Genomic DNA, 18,836 nt, shown 5'->3' on the forward strand with positions numbered 1-18,836 from the left:
ATCTTCCTAGAAATCTTCCTAAATAAAAGATAACTGTCAGCTCCATTAGTATACAGAATATTGGAAATTTAAACATTCATTGATATAAAGTGTGAGGTATTTTAAGCAAGCATGTTCTACCTCTTTATTTTAACACATTTACTGCTAGAGACTCTAAATGGCAGTATTTTAGGCAAAGTGCTCAGCTTTTAGAATTAAAGAGTCTACAGTCTGCATAGGCTCAGTGTAATATTAGAGGAGACCTACAGTTTCCACTGCACAGGCAGAACCTGTCCTTGCATTTTGGAAGGCATTTAGGACTCTTTTAGATACATAAATAGAAGACAAGGCCACATGTTACAAATGAAAAAACATTCAAGATCATACAATTTAATCAAAGAACCTAGAATGATCTGGGTTGGAAGGGACCTTAAAGATCACCTAGTTCCAACCCCCCTGCCACAGGCAGGGACACCTCCCTGTAGACCAGTTTGCTCAAAGCCCCATCCAGCCTGGCCTTGAATGCCTCCAGGGAGTGGGGAACCACAGCCTCTCTGGGCAACACGTTCCAGTGTCTCATCACCTGACAGTAAAGAATTTCTTCCTAAAATCTAGTCCAAATCTACCTTCTTCCAGTTTAAAGCCATTTCCCCTTGTCCTGTCACTACATGCTCTTATAAAAAGTCTCTCCCCAGCTTTCCTGTAGGCCCTTTCAGGTACTGGAAGGGCACTGTAAGGTGCCCCTGGGGCCTTCTCTTTGCCAGGCTGAAGATCCCCAACTCTCTCAGTCTGTCTCCATAGGGGAGGTGCTCCAGCCCTCTGATAATCCCTGTGGCCCCTCCTCTGGACCCACTCCAACAGCTCCACATCCTTCTTGTGTTAAATAAAACTTTTTTGCATTTGTACCAGACACAATAACTGTGTTTTGTTGTGTTTTATTATTTATTTTATTATATTTATTATTATAAATTTAGCCACATGTTTTATTTCCAACAGTGTTTATAAGAAAAATACTAGGGAAATTCAGATCTAAGTGGTTCCACTTTTTTTTTTTTTTCCTATATATGTTGCTTTACAAATATTACCTTTTTAATGAGATGTTGAAATCGTGGAGAGTATCTTTAAATATAAGAGATATAACTATTATCTAGTTTTCATATGTCTGAGTATCAAGACAGACAACCTCTCACACATAACTGCCTGCATGTGGGTAAGGCTTGTCCAACAACAGAAGTTTGCACATCTCTACAGGCATCTACCACAAACTCAATTTTGCATCTTGTGATACAAATGATTAAAAATCATTCGATGAACATGTGTTAATTGCTTATGCTTATACAGAAGAGGAACTAGGGAGGTTCAGGATATTCAGCAACCATAGCAGTATGTTCTGTGAAAAACTGGTAGTGATACCCTTACCAGGTATGCAGTAAAGGCCAAACAGAAGCTATTCCTAGGAGCACCAAAATTTGGACTTGAAGTATATGACACATGATACTGAAAGCAAGCCATGGACTGTCTGCTGTGTTACTAACCATTCTGTCTTCATACTTTTCATTTACACTTTTTCCTTTTTCTTCATGAAGAAATCTGAGATCTAAGCATCTTTGGGAATAAGGAGTCTTAGATTCCTATTGCCTTCTGTCTAAAGCAAAGATTTATTTAACTGTAAGGCAATACTCCACTAACTTTGTTTAAAACTCCTAAAAGTAAATTATAATTCACTTTGATACATAAGCCTCTACACAAAAATATATGTCAATACTAATGCTTATGATTGTTTGAAGTGTAACATATCTAAAAGACAAAATTAGAGTTCTTAAATTCTCTGAGAGTCCTTACCTACAAGCAATACACCAAGAAACCAATATAACATAAAAGATGGATGCACTTATTCACTTCAGCAAAGAATACCAGAGAAACTAGAGCACTGTGTTAAAATATATATAAATATGCTAAATGCTTCATCACCAGTTCAATAAAAAGAGAAACGGATCAGCTTCCTCATCCGTACTGTCACTTCTGGAAACAGTTATCTGTACCTCTGATATTCTAGGCTTCCCACATCACTCTGCTTTCAGCTCTTTTTTCATCCACTCTGCTGATTTCAGATTTTTAGATATCCTGTGAGAGCTCTGTTACCAGCAGGAAAATGAATGATGGAAAGAATATGAGAAAAGGGACCAGAAAGGAAAAGCAGAATCACAGGGGACATAGAATACCATTACAATCATTAGAATTCATCCACGTTTAAATCAGAGAAACTAAGAGGGTCATCTGATCCTTTACCAGGTAGCTTAACAAAATATTAACTTACCACCCAATAATAATTCTTAATGTATTTTCTTAATGTTTACAGAAAGCAGTGCATTGGGAGCTGTGATGTTAATAAAAGTTTACTAGCTTACAATGTCAGCTAACTTTGTAAGCATTATGCTATAACATAAAATAAGTGGTTTCACACTAAGTAGATTTCTCAATTTGAAATGCATTAAAAATAATGTTAAAATATTTTTAATTTAGCAGAAAATAATACAATAACTTGGTTGAATTCTCAGTTGTTAAGTGGAAATAACTCTTGTTTGAACATGTCAATCTGTTTTGCAGCCAAGAGTAGTAACTACACTCAGTGTGGTTGATTTTAGCTGCACATTTCCCATTAATGTTAATGTGAGTTTCACAGCTATATCACTGCACATGGGTAGAGAATATACCCTCAAGTTATTAAATGGCAGTGAAAGAGGAGAATGAATATGCGGTGATTCCCCTGAAGAGGAAAAATGCCAGAGATAGAAGCATCACGAAGAGTCATATAATACACAAAATCGGTTCAGAGAAAGAAGGATAGGGGGAAAAAAAAGAAAAAAAGAAAGAAAAAAGAGCATTTTCTGGTCTTTCCAAAATCGATTATGTTCTGGAGTTCCTGCAGTGATTTTACAATTTTAAAAGACTTAACTGCCTCCTATAAATGGCTTGCCATAAAATCCAGAAGAAATCAGCACCCCCTATTTTCTCAATTAAAATCTATATTTCAGATGGATCTATTGTTTCCTTAGACCTAGATCTAAATCTTTAACTCTTATTTTTGCTCTTTATCTGTATGCTCTGAATTGCATGGATTACAGCGTCGCATCCCTGTGACTCATCTTTCCTGGTGACAGTTCAACAGTTTGTCTGGCAGAGCTGATCAAGATTAAAAACAACAGCCAAAAAATGGTCCTTTTTAACAGCTACTATTGCGAGGTTCCTGCCCAGGTCCAACTGCAGCCACTGAAATACTATGCCTTTACCTTCCTAGGTTGAGACTGAGGATCAAATCATCAAATTCTGACATGCATTCCAATGATACATATCAGTCTGCTGAAAGTCATTACTTTTTGAAGTTTTGCTTTTTTTTTTTCCTCTACATTTAGTATAAATTTCATGGTCACCATGAAAGGCTTTCATATATAAGCTACTTCACACCAAGAAGCAAACTTAGAGGGGATGAACAGTTAAGTATATGTACAATCAGTGCAGGCTTAGGGTCATAGCTGGCGCTTGGGAGGACTGCTGAACACCTTGTGCCCCTATGAAAAACTCCCTGTTTATTTCCTTCTGCCATATATACATACACACAGATACAATTACACAAAGAATAGCACAGTAAGAAGAGAAAAGTCAGTTTTACCTTAGCCTGATCAGAACAGGAATACAATGACATGAAGAAGTAGTCAACACTACAAAAAAATATATGAGTTGCTCTGAAAGTAATGCCTCCCTTTTTATTATGCTGCCCCATAATGTCAACGGCTAAACCCATCGTACAGTCCTGACTTGATGCCTTTTGGCTTCCATCTTCTCAGGCTGATGAAATATGGACTGTGTGGGCAACATTTTCCCAGCAGTGATGCCATCATAGCAGTTGTAAAACACTGGGTAACCTCTATTGGTGCAGATTTTTAGAGGTGTGGCATGCAGGCTCTTGTCCATCACTGATGAAAATGCACAGCTAATGGTGGTGACTATGCTGAAAAGTAGTGTTTCATAGCCAAGAATTTGCTCTAAGAAATAGTACTATTGTATCTGTTGTAGTTTCCATGGAAACGAGGAAACTACAAAAGGAAGGAGGAAAGGAGGCGTTACTTTCAGAGCAGCCTATGTACTTTTTATAAAAAGAATAATTATTTTCATAATTATTTTAATATATATAATTTTTTTAAGGGGAAGAAGTGCTTACTTTCCTACATTTCACCAAAGTTCTTTATCATCTTAAAACACATTATATGAATAATTCATAAAGTATTGCTCAATTAAGTGAAATTGATAAATCCCATAAGAAAAAAAAAGGAGGGTTTTTTTTTTACATACAGGGAATTTTCCATGTGAAATTTTCAGCAAATTCCGACCAATATTTTTTTAATTTACATTGAAATTATTAGCAATATGCATCTCTGTTTATATGTATGCCTAATTACAATGACACACATATAATGTACACACACAAACACCTTCATATGCGCCTATACAGTGCCACACATACGTATATATGCATGCAAAAATGTATTTCATTTGTACCACAATATCAGTTTTCCATATTTCTCCAATTTCACATGGTATGCTTACTCCTAGGCATACATTTAGCCAATTTGGTAAACTATGATAAATGAAATTGCTCTGTATTATTAGTTTCCTTCTACTCAGAACCAAAATACAGTAAAAACTGGTTTCCACAACTTCTAATTACAAAACATTATCTACCAGAGTCTTCCCCAGCTGAGCAGATTAGCATAGATCTTATCTGCTGACAGCTTTGACCTTCACTCCAGCAAACACTTGTCAAAATGCCAAAAGTAATTACCTGGCTGTTTAGGAGGGAGTAATGGGGTGTAGCTACCTACCTTTTCCTGTTACTGATCTAAAATGTCTACAAAACTTCGCCAAGAAGCACACTCTGGATTTTGGCATACACATTTTTTTCTCATCTTTCTTTCTTCCTTTCTTCCTTTCTCTCTCTCCTTTTCACTTCCTTCCTTTTTTTTTAATTTTTAATAGGTTATCAAGTATCAGCTCTATGATCTCCTGCCAACCAACCCCATCACCATTCTGGAGAATGGACTAAATGACCCACTCGATGGATCGTTCCACCAAAACGATTTCATGATTGCTGTCATCCTGATTTTGTTACACTGATGCAACCAGGAAAAAAAAAAAAAAAGCAGAAAAGCAGCAGCACAGGAACAAATTAAAATAATTATGTAATAGAAGACCATAGTGTTTGTCCTCTGAACTATCTTTTAGAAAATCATTATGTTACAGCCTTCGTTTTTCCACATTACAGATTTAAAAATAAGAAAACAGAGGTATAGAGAATTTACATGCGCTTCATGAAAACTTGTAGCTAGATTAAATCTAGCACATCTTTTGACTTTAGCCACCATAAAGCCATACAACCTCTCTTAACCTGGACCTTTCAAATTTATAGAATATATTTTTGAAAGAACAGAGAGAATTAACATGTTTTCCTGAAGACTGAATAATACCAGAAAGATTTAAGTATTTTCAAATTATTAAAATGGTCATTAGCCTTGTACGTAATTATCACCAGGCAATAAAAAACATCTCCTCCAAATAAAATCACTATTGAAGGTATAAATGTGATTCTATCTTATCTTACATGCCAGAACGGTTACTTGAGGTTCTGAAAGCTCAGAAAAGAACTCTGTTTGACCACCGACAATCCAGGAAACAAACACCTTGTGGACATCTGATCACTTGCCTTGTAGTCACAATATTGCCCAGCAGCTCTGTGGGCTATGCATATCAGGTGGCAGCAGCAGCTGCTGAAGCAGCCTTCAATCCATGGCAGAAAGACTGCTCCAAAAGAAGGCAGTATTACGTATGGGACTGAAATCTGCTATCAGTGTGCCCTTGTGAGTACATATACATCAAACTTCTGTCCACAAAGTCTCCAAAAGCTCTCAAATAATTCCTTGTTCCACTGCCAAGAGCTCATTATTTCTTCTCTCAGGTACGTTGCCCTACAAGCTATTGGCAGCAGCAGGTCATGCAAGTGGCTATTTCCAAGACAGATAACGCAAGACTCTGCTGGGCCTTCAAACTAAGCATTTGTCAGGGAAAAACCCTGCATCCTGCCCTTTCTTCCCAGGTCATGTTTGTGCCTCCTCCCCAAGAGGTCATCGCAAAATAAACTGTGCTCTACCATGAGAACATATTGCTACCAGCTTTGGGTCAGCCACTCCCGCCCATTGCTACCAAAGCGCAGTGCTTCTGGAGAAGTGCTTTTTCATGTTATTACCTTTCTCCAGCAAAAAGGGACGACAGCTTGATTTTAAGATGATTCTGCATGTATTGTGTTCTTTTCTTGTGCTTTAAATAACAGTTATTTTTCACAGAACCCTGTAGTACTGCTCTGCCTCCCTTTTCTTTTACAGTTGGCTGATAGGAAAGCCATCACTTACAATCACAAGATTGCTAATCATCCAATTTCATATACTAAAAATAGGATATTTAGTTACATCAGATAAAGAAAATTTTCCTACTGAAGTAGTTGGTATCACTTAGTCCTCTGTTCATTTTGGTACCTACTGTTTATATGCATGTACAGTTTAAAATGATTATCTTGTTCCACATTTTGAAAAGTTGTAATCAACTTGTCTAATGCCTGCAAAATGTTCTGACTGTTCTTTTTTCAGGTTAAGGGTAGGCTAAAATACTACCTGACCTGAATTACAGTTTCTTTAACTCCCCTGTTTATAATTACCTAACAAGGTACCTATTTACAAAAAAAAAAAAATATTAGATCTGCCTACCTATTCTTTATGGAAAAGCTAGCTAGCTTTCCTTTAGATTAGCTTACTAGCTTTCCTTACCAGATTTCTTTTTACTGTATCACTTCTAAATAATGTCTTTAAATATGCTATGATCTGCTGTGAACAAAAATAGTTCCTTAAGTGTACTGCACACAAATACATAACACTTTATTAAAGTACTGTAATGTTTAAAGATGTCTGGAATTGCAAGCATTATTATTGACTATGCCATGTTACATGTATATTTCTATTTTCCTGGAAAGTGGGTAGCTTATCATAAAAATGTTAAATAAAATAACATCAATTTTGCCAAATAATATGATGAAATATGACATTAAACTGCTTGGTTTGGACTTGGAGAACTTTGCCTTCTTTGCTGTAAATCATAATGTAATTTAGCTCTCAAATGTTTTAGGGTAGGGACATTTTGATACCATGTTCACAGTTGGACCCGACAGTACTGCTGCTATGCAGAAAAAAAATAAAAATACAAAAATCAACCACTTTATTCCAATCACCCATTCTCAGTGCTAGGGTCTTCACAGCATTTTTTTGTTGATTTGTACCAGCTGAGAACAGTCCTCTTAAAAATTACGTCTGTTTTAGATATCTGTGAAAGGAAACACAGTGTGACTGATTCATCTTGCATTACAAGCTGATTGCAGGAATTTGATTAATTAAAAATATGACACGAGGCAATATTTATCAAACTCAAAATCTTTGTAAATTTGCTTAATAATAAATTAATTTTGTATTCTTAAAGAGCTTTCAGTAGGTTGCCCTTGGACACTCTGAATGAAGGAGGCTTAAGCAGAAGAAAAGATGGTTTGCACTGGAAGACTTACGAGATCTAGAAACAGAAAAATATTTTTGAGTATGTTACCAAGCAGAGACTGCAGGCAGATCCTGAAAGTTTCCTGCACTAAATTCTACAACAAATATCCCTGGATTTTTTTATTATCTGCTGATGATAGGACTATCATCAACATCTATACATCAGACAATCCAGTTTTTTCCTTGAATGCAGACACAACCTATAAAATTGGTTTAAAGTAAATACTTAATTTCTAGGTAGCTGTAACTGAGCTAGATGAATTCTACCCCACAATGCCTTAAGTTATATTATACATTATTTAAAGAGGGCTCTTTTAAAAAGTCAACTTATAATCATTATTAACCTTTATACTGATATAAATTACATCTACAGAGACCTAATTTTTACCTACCTTCACAGGCCTGCCTACAGGTTGTAGAAAAAGCAACCAACAGAAACACGAGCAGCTGTAAATCAGTCTTTGCAGCTAGATATTTTTCTAAGCTTCAGTTCTGCTTACCTTTGTACATTTGATAGAACTGTTTAGTTCAGGTATCAGCTATCATATTCTACGTAGCAATACATATACTACATCAACAGTATGCTCGTTTTCATCTTAGTTTATTACTAACCTGATGTTCTTTTACAAAAGAGTGTTTAGTAAGAGGCAACAGAATACAGTGAGATGAATTACCACAGCTATAATTGAAGGACAAAGGCTACATAATGCTACTTAGCTCTTGGTTTTCTCTCCCCAGTTCTGTAAGACACATATCTAGCTTTAGAGTTCCCAGCAGCTGAGAAGCTTTGTTCTAGGGGCTCATGCTGGAATGATAGCACTCTACATGGTGCACGTAAGGACGTCTTGAAGGTCTCTCTTACAAGAGAAAGTGGACTTAAAGGCTCTGGTTTCAAAGTAAAAAGATTTCTTTCTGAAATAAGATACTTCTCAACTGTTCTTAGACGAGAAGTGTATTTTAAAAGAAATAAAGTCTACTCTTACTAATTACAGCAATGAAAGAAGTTAGAAAGAAGTCACTGGGCAACTCTGTCCATGGCTGGGGTGTTGGAACTAGATGATCTTTAACATCCCTTCCAACCTAAGCTATTCTATGATTCTATGATTTTATGATTCTATGATAATAGGAGACATTTTCTCTTGTTCAGGACTGAGGGACATTTACCAAATGGTACTACCTGCCAAGACTGCTAAAACTCATTCCAGGATAAAGAGGATATTGGCTGTCGTAGTTGTAACATTTTTCAGTGGAAGAACAAGGTGGGAAGGAAATGTCATCTAAAAAAATCATTTATCATCGTATCAGATATTTGATAACAGACGAGATTCTGAATAATACTTCAAAAATATAATGACATTCTATATTCAGCACTGGAACAATTTGAGGAAAATACTTCAGATAGATTTGATGATACAGTAGGTAAAAGAGAATTGATCCACTACAGAGAGGTCAAGAGGTGAAAAAGGACAATGTGAACTAAGGAGGTTTGAGCAGAAGAAATCAGGTTTTGCTCCAAAAGACTTAAGAGAGCTAGCAATAGAAAAGAGCTGTCAAAACTTTACTTTTTGCATTAAAGACCAAAGAATTGTAATCCACCTTAAACCTGGGCAGCAGCAAATGAAATCAGATGGACCTCACAGCCTCCTGGCTACATAGTCCAAAGTTTCTGTCACTGAAACTGTCAGTTCACTTCAAAGATGAACTTCAAATTATTCATAGATGCACTCTTTCTTACCATCTCAGAAAGAAAGATATCTAATTACATGATCTACAAAAATCTAGAGAGAGGGAAGGAATTCAACCACAGGCTTTCATCTTCCTCCATTCATTTTATTACAGCTGAATTATGAATCGTACTCTCATTATTGAAGATTTATTCCTTGTTGTCTTGTTGTTCCTATTTCTATCTCCTTTCTCTACATTTATGCATTCTTTATATGTATGTCTTTATACGTAGATTTATTATGTGAAGATACAAAGTTATATTATGTGAAAATACCTTTGAAGACAGTTCTCTCTGCCTCACAGAAAACATTTTTTTTTTGTAATAATGCATAATAATATAAAGTTATCATGTTTTTATCAACAATGCTGGTATGGTCAGTACTTATTGGCTAGAGAAAAAAGGTCTCTGGAGCATTTCTGGGATTAAAGGACAATCAATTTAAGTAGCATACCAGATCCTCATCAACTGATTCTGTGGTGTAAGGTAAATTATCTTCTCTGTATGCTTTACTTTGCTAAATTTCAGGCTGTGAAATTTATTATATTATGCTGTAAGCTGAAAAAATACCACTTCCCCCAACCAATACAAATAGAACTATATTTCATGACCAGAATGAATACAAGAGAATATTCATATAAAATAAACTGTAATATTTTATAGTTACATCAAATTTGCTAAAAAGTTGAAGTGCATGTTTCAATTATGCTAAAAGCTAAAAGTACCAACTGCTGCAAACAGCTAAAAATGAATGCATCTTTGGTATAGACTAATTGTTTATAATTCCATAGTTAATTCTTTAAAAATACTCTTTGTAATAAATCTTTGTACGACTGGATTTATAAGGAAATTATACAAATTGATACAAACTGGAGGGAGAATAATGCATAAGTACCTTCAACAATCAAGTCCAGGGTCACTAACATGATAGGTCATTTAGTCATCCTGATTAAGATTAAAACTATGACATTTTGAATCACACTAAATCAATGAGATGGCATTAGCTTAAATCACTAGACAGGGTAAGTTAACTCTAAGAGCTTTGAAATACAAGTTTTCATCTCAAAAGTATTGTTTAATGCTAAAAGCTAATGGTCTTATTTTGGTTGTGTTGAGCTCATAACATTAGCAAAAATATTCATTTTCAATATCAACAATTCTGTTACAATATTTGTTGCCATGAATGTTTCTCAGCAGCTGGGACGATGACCAAAATTTGTAGATGCTGAATCTCAAAATTCATAGGTTTTTATAAATATAGTCATCTTAAGTTGTTTAAAATTGTTAAGGAATTCTACCTACATGCCATTATCCAATCTAAAACTTTGCAGATGGTATTAATAATTTACTCAAATTAACTTGTTATATAGCCAAAATGCAATGATACAGTGTTTTTGCTCTCACCATTCCAGGGTATTAATTCTCCAATTCTTTTGCAGAATTAGAAAGTTGGCAGATAAATAATTTTTAGACAAGAAAGTTTTATCATTCAGCAGCTCACTCCCTAAGTCAAGATTAATGGTTGCTCTCAAATCATGCAATTTTTGAAAATCCAGGTTTTACCCACAAGACAACAGCAATCTAAAGCAACACAAAGCAATAGCCCAGTTAAAATTTGTGTGAAATTAAATAAATAAATTTTTGGTATTCTAATATGTCTTCAAAATCCCTATTAAAAAAAAAAGTCAAGATTTGTGACTTGTTTTAACAGTATGTGTCACAAAATATCTCAGATCCAAGAAGCTGTACACAAGACCTGCTAATTCTTAAATATCTGATTATGCATTGCCTTTCACTGTACTAACAGTTCCCCCTCCCTAATATGCCTATGCTAAGCATACATCGCTTTGCTCTTCAACATTTTTTTAACACCTAAGCTGTTGGTTTATTATACAATACCAAATAAAGCATAAGCATATTCTTACTTGAGAAAAGGCTACAATTACACATAAGCAAATGATTGTCTGTGCACAGGACTTTTCTCCCCTCCATCTCTTTTTCATGTGAGCAGAATGTGTGATCATATTTTAGTCATCCTATGCTAAAATTCTGTATTTGGAAACTTCTGAAGACTCCCTTTTTCTAATTATCACTGTTACTTTAAATGTCTTTGCATTTATCTCTGTTATTCTGGATTACCTATTAAGCTGTATGAATTTGAATTCATTGCTCATTACTATAGTGACTATATGGCAATTTTACATAAATAGAACTATCTTCCTGATAGTTGTTCTTTACGAGATTTCTTCTAACCTTTAAACTGAAGAGAAATGAAATCCATACTCATTTGTCTAAATGATGTCATGTGCCAAGTGCAATTACTCCTAGAACAGGTCTTCTATGTCTAGAGAAAGTTTATTTCATCAAAATGTTGTGATGCACCATTGAGTCTGGCTTATTAAACAGAAAGAGGTCACAGGACAGTTACACTATGCAAGATATGTTCTACATCATGAACATCAAGTGTGCAACACTGGTAAAACATTGGCAGCTCTGCTCTGTAGTGAAAGAACAAATAAAGGCATTGTGAATTGTATTTTGTATAGCCTGAGACAGTAGGATATACAAAAGTTTAAATTACTCTCCCCTTAGATTTCCTGTAGAATTATGTAGCCCTAGAAACTGCAACACAGTAATCAAAACATTTACAAAGAATAGGGACTGTGAATTACCAGATAAAATGTCTAACCAGCAAGAATATGGCTGAAGGACTTCGGAAAGCTTTTTTTCTCCTAAGTGTGGGTCTTGTGCAAAGAAGAATGGATTTCAAAGACCAGGAAAATACAGTAAACCATTTTTATCATCATAATTCCTGGTCTCTATTTTTCAGTAGATATTCTAAGTCATCCATCTGTTTGCAAAGTTGCTGTGAGTCCCATGCCTTCTCTAACCTGTATATTTGTTAAACTCCGCAGGGGAGAATGGAAAACTTTAACATAGTTCTCTATGTTTAAACTCAAACAATACAAGGAAAGGATGCAATTTATCCATTTTGGTTACAAACATATATACTACAAAAATAATAAGAGCTAAGTGCTGCACAAAGCATGTTCCTATGGATAGTAATGAGACAAGAAGTTACTATAAAAGCTGCAGAAATAGATTCCTTTTTTTGCAAAACTGGATAATTTACACTCCCATAATTACTATGGCATCTGACTACCTCAATTTCTAAATTTGTTTTGTTTCTAAGGAAACTAAACTGTCAATCTAAGGATGGACAGTGAAATTCTTCTGTCAGTTAGGTCTATCCATTTTCTGTAAACAAGATGTGCACTTGAGGTTACTGGATGGATGCCAAGTTACTTAATACTGGGACACTGTGGAGTAACATATTTACCTGGGCCTGCCCTGGAAATATTCATTGATTTACTCCGCTTCACTTTCCTTTGTCAAATTACATTTTTGAATCATTTTCTTCAATACATTGTGGACTTTTAAAATTTCTAATTACAACCAAAGCCTGAAAAAAATCTTATGTAAGTATATACTGCTGTTGCTCTTTCTACTAAATTTGGTTTTGGCTTTAAAGATCTGTGAGTGAGAAAAAGTTTGCTTAAAATAAGTGATCTGATTTACAAGTACATTGTCAGGCTACAGCATCTTTATTTATTAGTTAGAAAAGGAGGAGATTCTTTTTAATTTAGAATGTTTGACTTCTGGACATACATATAATTTATTTTTGTTATCATTTATATTATTACTACTACTTTGCTAGAAGGCAAACACAGTGTTTAGTTATAAAAAATATGGTTATACTTGGTGACATACTGACAGGAGTTGATGTAAGACTCCTACGAATGTTCTTCTGCAGCAATCAAAACCTGAAAATTTTAATGCACTAAACAAACTGAAGTTCAGAAATGCCTGGAATATGAATATATATAGTAGATGAAATACAACTTAAATGATTAAAATAAGCTGGTGGGTTTGGAGAACTGCCTCTTGCCCCCAAGACCTCCCTACCTTGTCAGAAATCTTTAAGGTAAAGAAGGTGAAAACAACTACTTTGATCCCAGTGGGAAGAAAAAACTAATGATACTTCTTCAGTTTTGCTGAAATAAACTATTCATAACATTTATAACTGCATTCTAATGTATTTTGAACCTGCCTTCTTCCAGCTTCATGTGATCTTGCATTGTAAGAGAAATTGCACAATCCTGTCCACATTTCACAGAATTACAGGGGTTGGAAGGGACCTCAAGAGATCACTGAGTCCAACCCCCTGCCAAAGCAGGTACCCAGCAATAGGCCGCACAGGTAGACCTCCAGACAGATCTTGAATATCTCCATAGAGGGAGACTCCACAACCTCTTTGGGCAACCTGTTCCAGTGCTCCACCACCCTTACTGTAAAGAAGTTCTTCCACATGTTATTACGGAACTTCCTATGTTCAAGTTTTAGGCCATTGCTCCTTGTCCTATCACAAAGCACCACCGAGAAGAGCCTGGCCTCATCCATTTGCCTTCCATCTCCCTTTTTATATTTATACATTTATACATTAATCAGATAGTGATACATTTATCAGATCCCTTCTCAGTCTTCTTTTCCCCAGGCTGAACAGGCTCAGGTTACTCAGCCTTTCCTCATACAGAAGATGCTCCAGACCCTTTATCATCTTTGTGGCCCTTTGCTGGACTTCTTCCAGGACATCTCTGTCCTTTTTGATCTGGGGAGCCCAGAACTTGACACAGTAGTCTAAATGTGACCTCACCAGGGCAGAGTAGAGGATCACGTCCCTTGACTAGTTGGCCATGCACTTTTTAATGCACCCCAGGATACCATTGGCCTTCTTAGCCACAAGGGCACACTGCTGGCTCATGGCCAACCAGGACACCCAGGTCCTTCTCCACAGAGCTTGTCTCCAGCAGATCATTCCCTAATCTGTACTGATGCATGTGGTTATTCCTTCCCAGGTGCAAGACTCTACACTTACTCTACATTTGTTGTACCACTTTGGGTTTCACAGACGGATGGTATAGTCATTTCTATTTTACAAATAAAGATTCCTGCCTTACTTCTCCATTTGTTACATGGAAGATATTCCATACTTACAGCCATGATTGCTGTCTTTTTCTGAATCTTCCTACTTCAACCAGAGATTTCTGTCTCTCTGGAGCGTGAGAAGCAGAACTCTATGTCATATTTAAATACAAGTAAGACATAGATTCATGCAACAATAAATTATATTATTTGTTATGTTTTCTATTCTTTTCCTAATAAAGACACTTTCCTTGTTCAACTGATAATGATTACTGGATTGTTGTTTTCATTAATCTGTTAGTTCACTAAGATCTTACTCCAGAGCAGCAATGTAATTAAGCAATTAAGACCCATAAATTTATATATAAAGCTACATTTTATTCTCCTTTTCACATTTATCTACAGTTAATTCAACCTGACATTTTGAGTATATTCACTTGGTCTGGAATGCTTTTTGTACATTTCTAAGATCCAGATTTGCCTTTAGTACAGTCAATAAATAAGTACTACTAGTAGGCTTTCTTATCACATTGTTCTTGCTCTTTATCAGGTTATTTTTATGTTAGATGCTACAGTCCCAGCTGAGATCCTTCCACTTGACCCTTTATTCCTACTCTGTTTTTTGCCTCTTAATCACTCGCTGACACATTTCTTGTTCCATGTTCCATATGCTAAGAAACAATTAGCCAAAAGTCCTTGGAAACCCAGGCAGACTCCACCGTCTGCATCACATTTGTTAATCTCTTCAGAGATTCAACAAGTTTACAAGGCAGGGCATTGCTATCAAAAAGCCATATTCAGTTTTCCCAGATAAATCATACACATTTGGGTGTCCCATAATTCAATAATTATTGCAATTAACTAATTTTGATAGCATACATCTATGTCTTTTTGGCATGTTAAAGTCATTTAAGAAAAAGTGGTAACCCATCAGCTACTCTTTAATCAGCAGTTAACAAGAAAAGTCAAAGCATAAGGCTTCACCCCACTATTAGTGATTAACACTTTTTGTCCTTAAGTTGTTTAAAAGTCAAAAGTGGATTCAGTGTGTTGCTGGTGACTGCTAAACATTCATTTGACTGTCTTTCATAACCTCTCTTACAGACATTTTGAGATAGATCCTTGATCCTACAGAGTCCTGCACAAAGATGGAGTTATTCCAGTTCCTTTTCCGGCTGAATTCATCCATAGGGAATCAGAAGTTGTTAACGGACAGTTCTGGGCTCCCAGTGGTTTTCTAAATGAACTTCTTTTGTTTCTATTTGTAAGCAATATTGCAACTTGTTTGTTTATCATTTTTAAAAGCTATCAATTGGATAATTTGGAAACAAATCAGTTATCAATTCAGTTACTTTACAGAAATGATTTCTTTCAGACAACAACTCCTCCATAATATAGTTGGCAGCCAAGTTGATTAGAAGCCAAGAGCAGTCCTTAGAACTGTGGTATTTATTCAGATGCAGTTTAGTTCCAGATATACAGTATTTACTCTCAGGATTAATGGGTCATGAAAATTGCATAAACAACACATCAACGAAGATATATATGTTTATATCTTCTTTTGATCTGGAAGTTAAGGCTAAGATGCGGTACCTTTTTTTTCCTCTGAAAGTATGAGAAACGCAATGGTATTAAATTGTCATTTTAAAAAAAATCTAATTGTTTTTCTGAGTTCATGACAATACTGATAGTTTTTCACCATGCTAAGCCATGTTTATGTGTCTCTGTTTAACCCATTTTCTCTATAAAACACTAAATTCTTGGGCATTTTTAATTTACTCAGAGATGTTAAACTTAATTCCCATATGTGCCACTCATCCCTCAATTGTCTCCCTCCTTAATGCCAGCATTCCAGGGAGAATGTGCAGTCTCCATGTTGTCTGTCTGTCTGTCTACAGCCCCCTAAACTGTGAGGCCACAGTTTGGGAATGGAGGATAAAGATTCTTACCTGCTGCTTTGGCAACATCTGCAGTCGATATGTTTTGGAGGTTTGAGTGCACTCTGAAGGTCACAGCTGGTCCCAGCATGCTAGAAAAGATTATTAAAAAATGTAAGACTCATAATCAAGACACACGGCATAATATTCTTTTTCAGAATAGGTTTTTAAGGAGAAACCATTAAGACACCATTTAGCCCTGTTCCTTTTGCTTCATTAGCTACATTTGCATACATTCTTATACCTCTTGTGGTTTTTCTTTTTTTATGCATGTGTCTTATGTCTGTTTGAAAGAATTTCAGAGATATTAACTAAACTTCAAAACAGTCCTGTAAACACCATTCTTATTACAAAAATGGAAAAATGAAGGCATGGAAATTATTATTCACCCAAGAGCAGCACAGAACTTCACTGAAATTCAGCATCTAAAAAGATTACATAAAGTTTCAAATTAACATCAACACAAGTTTAGTCCTCTTGTCATGAGTCTAAATCAGAGGGACAATAAAAAAACTCAGAATACTTATGTTAAGCATGTTCTGTAAATATATATTTGGGGAAAAGATTTTGGACTTAGCTGATCCAATGGCTGATTTTGACAAGAAAGATGGCAGAAATTACTATCTTTTAACAACAGAGGTAACCATCTATTTGAATAACTTATGAAACGGTGGAACTCCGTGGTGACCTTTTTGGGTGTATCCTGATGGATCCTTATGGTTTTAAAATCTACAATGCATTTGCAGAGCAAGGTACTAATTAGCCAAACAATGAGAAAGGTTTTCAGGGTTTCAAAAAAAAAAATTATTGTGTATTTTAAAGGAAAAGAAACCTACAGATATAATATTGCATTTGTTCTTGATTCATCTCAGTAATATCAAACTTACATGGAGATCTGATGAAGGAATGCAGAAATTTCCATTCTAATATTATACTAAAATGCACAAATATTAAAAAAAAGAAAAGAAAACACACACAGCTATGGTAAAAGTATTTTTAAGAAAAAGTTCAGATCACAAGCCACAGGAGAAACCATAACATACATTTATATAGGAGCAGAGTGGAAGGGCTGAACAAACATGAAAACTGGCACGTGAGAACAGTTTTCTTACATATTAGGTAGTATGTGAGTACCTAATTTTTTATTATTCACACAAACAGTGAGAGCATTACAAAAATACTATGGATAACACCTGTTTCACCTGTGGTAAATTGATAAGAACCATACATGTAACATGCTTTGACCTAATACAGCCGTGACTCATGAGAGAACAAAATCTGAAAAACTGTTACATAAAAGAATCAGAAAAATGATTTTGCTACAGGGCTTGAAATGAAGTATTAAATTATTCTTTTACTAACATTTTGCATTTGTATTTTGCATTCACACAACAGAGAGCAGCTAATGAAGTGAGTGCACTTAATTGCATCACATATATCCTAGACAGAAATACCTTTAAACTTTTTCCATTTTAGGTAGAAGACTATTATTGATCATAAGACTTTGCTTTGAGGTCACAAAGAGAATCAAAGTAAGACTAAGGAGCCTCCTTTCAATCTTTTACTAGCAAAGCATGCACTGTGCACATTTTATTCTATAGTTAATAGGAACTGTCATTAATCAACTATTTTTCTTTAAATACTCTTCTTGGTGGGAGAAAACTAAAATAGAGATTTTATTGCTAAAGGACACTCCAGATGTCAAGTCATTAATGTTCAAGAGATGTATTTTAATAATGTTAGGCAATTATAAAGCATTTATGAACATCATTTAAGTAGTATGTTTGGTTATAACACTTTAAAATTGCATTACTTAAGATACTTAAAATGTGTTACAAAAATTCTGGCTGTTCCCCAGTTCTGTCACTGACATAGAGATAATCAACCATAACAGCCACCTGGGAGTTCCATAATATCATGAGCTGAATATAACCAATCTTGCACTGTCCTTTCTGCATTCCCAGCCCATGAGAAATGATTCCTCTCTGGCTGCTCAGACACTTACAGTGTAATTAGCGGTCTGCTTTAAATAAAAGCAGGCAACAACCCAGTACACATTTGTCCCATGCCAAGGACTGCGTAAACAAACAACTTTAGATACTCCTCCCAAATCTACATCACCTATTCCATTATAGTCAAGAACCTGGAATTCTTGCCAACTTTCAAGCACGGTGTAGTTACACTTTGGCTTTACCAGCAAAGATAAAGAAGTTAACTCCACCTGGGTAAGCCCAGAGTATGCAGGACTCAGAGCAGACAAGCTGTACCAATGTGTGTGCTGCCACAAGCACTGGCAATGCTCCTCATGGCTGAGAGGATGTAGAGAAACAGAGGGAAAGATAGGATGAGATAGAGGGTGGGATAAAAATTCCATATGGGACAGGGATTTTATTAATACCCATTCTTTCTGCAGGGAAGAAGAAATCTAAGAATCATTTCAAATGCCTATTCTTGCACTGTTGGGTGAGATACTATTTTTTCTCCATTATAATCACTGAATGTTTGAACATAAGGAAATACTCGAGCACAACATAAGCCCAATTTCACTAGGAACATTTGCAAAATAAA

The 18,836-nt window shown here is 35.5% G+C and overlaps 1 protein-coding gene across 2 annotated transcripts in view; it reads right to left on the minus strand.

Moving 5' to 3' along the window:
• Nucleotides 1-18,836, minus strand: part of PTPRN2 (protein tyrosine phosphatase, receptor type N2) — a 636,306-nt gene that overhangs the window by 335,265 nt on the left and 282,205 nt on the right. For both annotated transcript variants that reach the window (XR_002435341.1, XM_021387625.1), the window contains exon 11: nt 16,281-16,360. Coding sequence is in view for 1 of the 2 variants with exons in the window: in XM_021387625.1 (XP_021243300.1) it covers nt 16,281-16,360 (80 nt within the window). In the remaining variant the exon portion in view is untranslated. The remainder of the gene's footprint in view (nt 1-16,280; nt 16,361-18,836) is intronic.

Source organism: Numida meleagris, chromosome 2 (genome assembly GCF_002078875.1).
Source record: "Numida meleagris isolate 19003 breed g44 Domestic line chromosome 2, NumMel1.0, whole genome shotgun sequence".
NCBI classification, from domain to species: domain Eukaryota; kingdom Metazoa; phylum Chordata; class Aves; order Galliformes; family Numididae; genus Numida; species Numida meleagris.